We start from the raw sequence: 9,236 nt of genomic DNA, 5'->3' as shown, positions 1-9,236 counted from the left end.
ATAAAGAGATCGAAGTGCTATCATGATTGTAAAAAACATTGCAATGTATCCCTCCTAGAATGGGCATTGTGGAGGTAGAAGTTGTAGTAATGAGGTTGGGCCTCATTGAGGGGAATGTTGGATAGCTTGCGAATGGCCAATATTGCTTTCTGGAGCTGGTTCCTATCTCGCTAGTGGGGAGTGGCACATCCCTCATCAGGACTATGATTGGTTTATGGCTTTTATGTACCTCATTAGAGGGGGGTATAGCTTTCGTGCCTAGGCTTTTGGGCAAAGACTAGTTTCCTATGGCTTAGGAATTTAAGGTATTGATGGTCCAAAGTCTAGTTCTTTTCTCATCGAAGCTCTCAATATACAAGAAATGTGTACGAGTACTGAACCCGTGCTTTGCACGGGCAAAGATGCATGACCATCCTCAACCACTCCCCATCTGAAGGTGAATCTTTGATTCTTAAATTTTGGCTAAGTCTTAACCCATGGCTCTCAGACCTTCCATCTCCTCCTTTCATTCCATTAACCTTCCATCTCCTCCTTCCTCTCGAAGGCGACCTTCCATCTCCTCCATTCCATTGACCTTCTGTCTCCTCCTTGCCCCTAAAGGTTTCTCTTGTCTTTCCACCTCCTCCCCAAAGCCTACCTCTTGTCTTTCCACCTCCTCCCCCCTCCAAGCCTCCACGTTTGTACTAAACCTGTGCTTTGCACGGGCAAAGATGCATGACCATCCTCAACCACTCCCCATCTGAAGGTGGATCTTTGGTTCTTAAATTTTGGCTAAGTCGTAACCCATGGCTCTGAGACCTTCCATCTCCTCCTTTCATTCCATTAACCTTCCATCTCATCCTTCCTCTCGAAGGTGATCTTCCATCTCCTCCATTCCATCGACCTTCTATCTTCCTTGCCCCTAAAGCTACCTCTTGTCTTTCCACCTCCTCCCCAAAGCCTCCCTCTTGTCTTTCCACCTCCTCCCCCCTCCAAGCCTCCATCCAAGAGCACCTTCTTTGTGACACGTGGCAAGCTCTTCTCCTCCAAGTTGCCACGTGTCCTCTCTTTTTAAAAAAAAAAATCTATGGTTAATAAGTTAAAGATGGCCTACAAAGCTTTGGTTCAAGATGAATTTAGCAGAGAACTAGTGGGAATTGGTGTGTTAGCATTAACGATCATGATTACACCTTTTGGATCAGTTGTTATGGAGTCAATGAGCTCATAGCTACAAGAAAGGTTCCCACTAGAACGGAGTGAATCCATGTACGAAATAAAGGAGCTTCTGGTTTTGTATGGACGTGAGCAAGCATGTAACGTCAGAGCCTGAAGCGGAAACTAATTTGTGCCCCTTACTATGAAGGGAAGTTTTATTCTCTGCAAGGGGCGAAGGAGCTGGACCTTCCTCGAGTGTTGGTTCCTATTGAAAAGTTCTATAGGAAGAAACAATGACAAACTCCTTTGGTTTGGATATAGAAATGGCTAAATCAACGAAGGTGGCTAGTCAAAGGTTACTGGAACATTGGAGTGGCTACACATTGACTAAATTGAGCTGATGTGGCAAACATGTCAAAGGTCCAAACTTGATGGGCAGCCGATCTTGTTCGTCTATTGCATGCCCCGGTTGGGGCACATTCAGAGTCTCTACAAGGAGATAAGAAGTTGATGAGGGGTGATTTTTATATTTATTTATTTTTTATTTTTTGGAGGAGTGATACTTTGGAGGATGCGCATACTTTGGAGGGTTTCAGAAGAAGTGAGATTGATCTGAATTAAGCGGCTAAAAAAGCGAGGTTAATTAAAAAGCTGTGGTTAAGAACAAAAAAAACGGAATTGAAGGGAAAAGTGGAAAGGATGAAATAAATGGAGGTGGAGTCCGGAAGGGGATGAGATGGAGAAATGGGGGCCGTCGGATGGGGAGATCGGACGGCTGTTGTGTGGACTACAAGCCGATGGACAATGGAGAGCGTCATCCCTGTAGTTTAGCTCCATTTTCCAATCTTGAGAGTTTGCGAAGCTTTGCTGTGAGCTTGGCTATGGCGATGCGAGCTCTGCTTCAGCTGGCTATGGTGGCTTGGCGATGCCCATGACATCCCTGCGCCTTCTCGCCTTCGCTATTTCCATTAGAGCTATGCTTATCCTCACTATCGTGGCTTGAGAGCTCTGCAACGGCTGGCTATGGTGGGCTTGAGAGCTCTGCGCCTGCTGGCTATGGTGGCTTGGCGACGGCGATGAGAGCTCTTCTTCTGCCGCCTCTTCTGGCTTGGCGGTGACAATGAAAGCTCTGCTTCTGCTGGCTCTGCTGGCTTGGCGATGGCAATGAGAGCTCTGCTTCTGGTGGCTTGGCGATGGCGATGAGAGCTCTGGTGGCTTGGCGATGGCGTTGAGAGCTCTGCGTCTTCTGGCTATGGCTATGGCTTCCCTGCCTCGCTTCCTCCATTGACCCTTCCCCTTTCCCCTCCTTCCTGCCTTCTTCCTCGCTTTCTTCTTCCCCCGCCCCCCCGAGCCGTTCCCTCTCTGGATTCGCGCTTCCCTTCATCTCCCCCTTCCTTTCCTTGACCATGCCGCTCCTTGTCCTTTCCTCCTAGCCTTGCTCTTTCTTTCCCGTAATTTACAGCTCCCTCTCCTTCCTTAAAGTTCGTTGCACCAGCTGGGATTTCTAACACCAAGAAACGTCGTTGCAAGCTTTTGTAAGAGCCGAAACCGGGAGCTTTCTTTCCAAGAAACCGCTTTCGGAGTTCACGCCAAAGAATATATTTTGTACTGCATTGGCGGACTCGGCGTTGCCCACTCCGAACCGCGACGTTTAGAAAGCCAGGTTCGCGCAACTCAGAATTTCACTCGTTTACGATGTTTAGCATCCCACCTTCTTCGTTACGACTCACGACGCACTCTAGGCGCATCGCCAAGGCAGCTTCCGAGTGGAAGATTCTTGAGTCTAAGCCGTGTAATCGAGCCTTGAATCTTCTGCGAGGGGTCTTTACACTCACGTTTCGAATTCTCTCTCATCGTTTCTAATGGCAGGCTTCATTTAATCAAGGTTTTTGGAGTCGGCCTATAGCGAGTCAAATCCGGACGTCCATCATGGGTCCGGGAGGTGATTTGGAATTGCCCCAGGAATTGCTAGCAGTGCTTCCGACTGATCCATATGAACAGCTCGACGTTGCGCGCAAAATAACCTCTATGGCGATATCCGTCCGGGTCTCGAAGCTAGAAGGAGAGACCGGGAAGCTACGGCAGAAGCTAGGCGAGAAAGAAAACACCATTTACAATTTGCAGCAGCATGTTGTCGAGCTGGAACAGTCTCTGCAAGAGACTACAGCACGCCTGTCTCAGGCATTAGATGAGCAGGTATGCTCGTCTTTGTTGAAAAAATCATGCACTAGCTTCAATCTGTCGTTTCACCATTGTGGAAGTCCGTGATTTAGGCTATCAAGGGTGGGAAAAGAATGTCCTACATCGTCCTGTTAGCTGTCAGCACGAGCGCTCAATTTTTTTTCTCGAGGCATAGCTTATCGGCGTTTCAGTTGTTGTGATTTGCGGTATCTGCGATGCAATATACATGTATTTGAGGGTCAAGGAAAGTGAGGAGTTTTGACTTTCTGTTTTTGAGGAGTTAATCTTTGTCGTTCCTGGCGTGCTGCCTCAGTAGCTGGTGAAAACTTGTTCTCTAAACCCTAGAACGCAAGTACAATTTTGGCCTGCCTGAAAGGTGATGGAATTAGTTTTCAGGCAGCCTTATTTATGAAATTGGTTTCAAAGTGAAATTACGAATTTTAATCCGTCCTCCACTACTTAAGTCCAGATATTAGCATTCATCTGGTTAATATAGTAAGTAGGTTCAATTTATGTTATTGTCCTGGTATTTAAAACACGAGGCTTAGTGATTTGCTTTCTTACGTTTGTGCTTGTCTTCCCATTACCCTGTACGGTGACTGATTCCTTGGCAATTCTGCTCATGTTGCTGTGTACAGAACGTGATTCAGCTGCGAATGCAATCGTCGTTTATAATACTGCATGATAGTGAAATACAATGGGGAATCAGGTCGAATTCGTTTGCACAAGATATCTAAGAAGGAAACTTTAGAACAGCTGGGCCCCAACTCACAAATGAAAGAATTTAAGTACTAGCCCTGGGTGTGCGCAGGCCTTCCAGTCTGCGTGGGATTCTGAAAGGTCCCTCAAACATCCACTGGTCAAGAAATTTGGCTGGGAGCGTCCTGATTAAAGATCCTAGACATTGGAAAGGGAAATGTGTAATGTTGCTAGTTACGCTTAAGTGGCAGATCATGACCAGGAGAACATTGTTGGGGTAAGTATGATCAAGGGCTTGCTCTATGGTGCATGTGTGCATCTAGGGGAGTCACAGGTGTGTTTGTGTGTATTGTAAAGGCACATCAAGTGCTATGATGTGTCTAGTGTGTGACCTAAGTGATGATGTAAGACAAAGGGAATCCCACTGATGTAGGGATTGATTCCCACTGATGTAGGGACTGATTGCCACTATGTAGGGAAGGTATTACCTTCTCCCCCTTTCTATAAAAGAGAGTCTTCTCTCTCACAATCAATATAGAGATTTCATTGTGCTCTCACACCTCTTGCAAGATGCATCTATTCTATCCTACGGGATCCTACAAATGGTATTAGAGCTTTAGGTTCTAGATCTAGCCTAGCCTAGCATAGCATTAGATGCTATCTCTAGCATAAACTACAAGTTTCATCATCTTCTCCATTTTCCTCCTCCTTCCCAAAATCTTTGAGAGCTCGCCTAGCCTAGCATAGCATTAGATGCTATCTCTAGCATAAACTACAAGTTTCTTCATCTTCTCCATTTTCCTCCTCCTTCCCAAAATCTTTGAGAGCTCTGTTCTCTGCCTACAAACGACCATTGCCCAAACCCTTTGAGTTGCAAACTCCTCTTGTATGGGCGATCTTCCAGCTGCAAGCTTTTGGTGAAATTTCGACTGTATGTGAAATGCCAACACTCACATGTTAAGCCAGGCTTCTCCAATTCTAGAGGACAGGATAATCAAAGGCCAAACTGGCGCAAAGGTCCGATAAATTACAGGTAAAAACGCCATAGGTGAATCTCCGTCAGGACAAAAATCAAAACCAAAACCCTGTCAAAAACAGGCCCCTGAAGAGCCCAGGATCGGAGGCCACAACTGGCCACATTCTGGCTGACCAAAAACTGGCCGACCAGACTGACCTGGTCGGTCAATATCTGGCCGACCAGACTGGCCAGGTCGGCCAGATCTGGGCCGACCAGCTGGTTGACCGACTGGCCCTTCCCTATTTAAAGGGGGGGGCCTAGGTGCTACTTCACATCTCATGCTCCTGAGGTCCCTGCACACCCTGAGCTGCTGCTTCCTCTTCTGCCTCCTGGCTGCCTCCTCTTGTGCCTCCTCTTCTGCTTCCTCTTCTGCCTCCTGGCTGCCTCCTTTTTCAGTTCCAGATCTGCCTTCTTCCTGCACCAGATCTGTCCCTCCTTCCATCTCCAGATCTGCCCCCTTCCTGCTCCAGATCTGTCCCTCCTTCCAGCTCCAGATCTGTCCCTCCTTCCAGCTCCAAATCTGCCTCCTTCCTGCTCCAGATCTGTCCCCAACTTCTGCTCCAGATCTGCCCCCAACTTCTGCTCCAGATCTGCCCCCAACTTCTGCTTCAGATACTGTTCTTTTTATTCCAGATCTGCAGCAACCCTTGCATCAGTTTGCTGTCTCAGATTTGGTTCAGTTCCAACTTGTGGAGCTAGTGCAGAAGTCCACTACAGTTGCCTTCCCTGGAGGATTGATGTTTGCTCCCTCCAAAGCTTCTCTCTCATATCTTTTGTATTGAGTTCCGTTTGTGATATATATTTCTTCTTCAGCTATCATTAGTCTTCAGTATTGTTTTATTTGTCTCCAAGTACTTTCTTTATATCACACTCCCTGATGCCTTTTCTTGCAATGCGACTTGCTGGAGCAGCCATTCCAAAATTCCTCTGAGCCAAGCTTGCACAACAGTATGAGCTAGCTCCTGTCCAGATTTGAAGGGAAATGGTCCACCAGGGAGGGAGAAATAGCAAAAAAACCAATCGAATTTCAAGCTGCTGGCTATGGCGATGTGACGCAGCATTTCGCCTCTCCTTGCTGGTAGCCCTTCTCTGGTATAAGGCCCTTCTTCCTGCATAAAAATCCCCTTGAATAGAGCTATGAGCTGTGAGAATTGCACCCTCCAAGTTCTGGTCTCTGTTTTGGACAGTTTTGACAATGTTGTGAGTTTGATGCTACATTAGATGCTACTTTAGCATTTCTGATGTTTTAAAGTGTTGAATAGCTTTAGCTACAGCTTTGCTTTAAGTTGCTACACCTGGATTTGCTTGGAATGCTTTCATTTAGCCACCTCTATGAAGCATGCAAGTGAAAGCATCATTTCCATTATGCTTTGTAGTATGGAATTTGGTTACAAGCCTTTGCTATTCTAAATGCTTGTATTTTGAAGCTCTTCAACTGTTTCTAGCCTTGTAAGAGAGTAGACACTTTCCATTTTGGGTTAGACCCTTTCATGGCTACCATCTTGAATATGGATGAGTTCAATGGTAAAGGCTTTCACACATGGCAGATGAAGATTAAGTTTGCATTGATGAGGGAAAACCTCTGGGGGCTTGTCAAACCTGCTTCAACTACTTCCTCAATAGCCTCTAATGTTGGAGAATCCTCAGCTCCGACACATCCAGCAAGAGATCCTACTAGAGGAAAAAGTCTATGGCATCATTGCTCTTGGCTTAGGAGATGACTATATTCATCACATTTCTGATTTAGAGTCTCCTTCTGAAGCTTAGCAGAAGCTTGACATTATTTTTGGTGCTAGCTCTCACATCTCAAAATTGTCACTTAAGATGCTTTCTTTGAATTGAAGATGGCTAGTGGCACTTCTTTGGCTGCCCATGTCAATTATATGCGGAGTCTCATGACTTAACTTGCTTCTATCAACTTTCCAATCACTACAGATGATGCAATGGTAGTATTGCTCAAAAGTATGCCTGAAGATTATGATCATGTTGTTACCACTGTGAAAAATCTTCCTTATCCTACTCTTGAAGGTCTCATTACTGCTCTTTAAGAAGAAGAAAGGCACATGGAACTCCGGAGAAGCAATGACACAGCCTTCCAGAGAGGCAATGACATAGCCTATGCCATAAAATTTCAAAGGGGCAAGTTTTCACCTCGCAAACATTGTGGGAAGACTAATCACCTCTCAAAAGATTGCTTCAAGATCAATCCATGCAAACATTGTGGCAAAAACAATCACCATGAAAAGTATTGTAAAGCCAAAAAGGAAGAAACTATAAAGTTAGAAACTGCCAATCTACTTTCATTTGATGAGTCTCCACATGATCAAGACTATACTTTTTAGGCAGTCTTTCTTTTTGTTTATCATCACTTGGTCAAATTTTGAGGTTCTCTGCCTGGAGTAGTACTCCAAAAAGAATATGTAAATCACCTCTGGTCACCATATGATGTAGACCATGTGATATGTGTTTTGACTATCCCATTTCTGTAAACCTCACACCCTTGGGAACCCTTGCTAGCATGAGATCCTAGCCATAGATTAATCCTTGACCACCATGAGATGGCATGAGAAACTATGAGACTAGATGAATCCTTGACACTGCAAGAGGCAATCCCTTGAGGGGGGTTTGTTGGGGTAAGTATGATCAAGGGCTTGCTCTATGGTGCATGTGTGCATCTAGGGGAGTCACATGTGTGTTTGTGTGTGTTGTAAAGGCACATCAAGTGCTATGATGTGTCTAGTGTGTGACCTAAGTGATGATATAAGACAAAGGGAATCCCACTGATGCAGGGACTGATTGCCACTATGTACGGAAGGTATTACCTTCTCCCCCTTTCTATAAAAGAGAGTCTTCTCTCTCACAATCAATATAGAGATTTCATTGTGCTCTCACACCTCTTGCAAGATGCATCTATTCTATCCTACGGGATCCTACAAACATTTCAAACAAGTTCTATCCTGCTCTTTAAGGCGCTAGGGATTGCTTTTCCAAAATCGTGACTCAACGCTTGGAGAATGCTTTTTAACTTGATTAATGAAGCTCTATCATAAAAAACAAATCTAGCAGACGATGGCCTGTTGGTGGAAGGTGGGTAGCTAGATTAAAAGGTGCCGAGCAAATAGACTTATGTCTCATGGCAGCAAATTTGGCTGGCTGAGTGACTGGGTCGGCGGGTGGACTCTCAGCACATGGGCCGCCCTTTAATAGATCGAGGGTTGTCTGGTCAAGTCTCCCCTCTATGGCAACAAAGTTGGCCAGTTAGCTGACTGAGCGGCTTGGCCAGCTGACATATGCCAGTGGGTGACAGTCATTTTGAACACTATCGTGTACAAGTGATGGAAGCTACCTGTACCCTTTTTGAATCTGTGAAGCAAGTTTTGTCCGGCTTAACCACCTCTACCTTGTCCCTAATCTCTACTCCCTTTTGAACGTGTGAAGCAAGTTTTCTTGGGCTAAACCACCTCTACCTTGTCCATTATTTCTGTCTGCTGTGCCACTGCAACGGCTGTCAATGCTGGGCTGACGTAAGACTTGAGCCATTAAACATGAAAAATTGGATGCATGGTCCATTTCTTGGGCAATTGGAGCTTCATGGACACAACATTGATAACTTGGATGATGGGAAAGGGTCCAAAATTTTGGTGAGGGAGCTTTGGGCACTTCTTTCCTATTTGTTTGAATCGTTTTTTATCTGGAGGTATACCCGCAGTCCTTCCTCGAACTGCACATCTCTATGGGTTCTATGGGTTTGTTTGCTTCGACTCAGTAAGATTCCTGAGCTTTTGCAATTTTGTTCTTCATTGACCCCAGACTTTGTCCATAATACTTCATGAACCGGTTGACTTCCTAAACCTTGTTTGAAGTCTTGGTGAGAAGAGGCTTGCACTTTTCCCCAAAAGCTTCTTCATATGGGGTTGTGTCAACGTTGGTGGAATGTGTATTGTTGAGGATCCCTTGTACCAACCGAAAGATACTAGGTTGCCTCTCGCTGACATAGAGATAGACTTTAGCGGTCGATGCTAGCTGGTTGTAGATACTCTATTTGTCCATCCGAGTGAGGGTGGAAACTGTTAGAGAAATTCATCAAAGTACCGAAGTTGTGGAGAGGAGTCCTCTAGTACATCTCAATCTGACACAATGGCCCTCGTATTTGATGAACATGTGAGCCGTGTCGTGAGTGCCAATCATACCCTTGCATGAACTT

The 9,236-nt window shown here is 45.5% G+C and overlaps 1 protein-coding gene across 1 annotated transcript in view; it reads left to right on the top strand.

Moving 5' to 3' along the window:
• Positions 1–1,968: 1,968 nt before the first annotated feature.
• LOC147883440 (uncharacterized protein At4g15545-like) overlaps positions 1,969–9,236 on the top strand; it is a 31,553-nt gene continuing 24,285 nt past the window's right edge. The window contains exons 1-2 of the mRNA XM_087399560.1: positions 1,969–2,797; positions 3,004–3,330. Coding sequence (XP_087255686.1) covers positions 3,064–3,330 — 267 coding nt within the window. The 5' untranslated portion in view covers positions 1,969–2,797; positions 3,004–3,063. The remainder of the gene's footprint in view (positions 2,798–3,003; positions 3,331–9,236) is intronic.

Source organism: Dipteris shenzhenensis, chromosome 28 (assembly GCF_047967505.1).
Source record: "Dipteris shenzhenensis isolate YYH24624 ecotype China chromosome 28, Dip_SZ_1.0, whole genome shotgun sequence".
Lineage (NCBI taxonomy): Eukaryota > Viridiplantae > Streptophyta > Polypodiopsida > Gleicheniales > Dipteridaceae > Dipteris > Dipteris shenzhenensis.
Note: the sequence above shows the minus strand (reverse complement) of the source record. Positions and strands in the feature narration are given on the sequence as shown.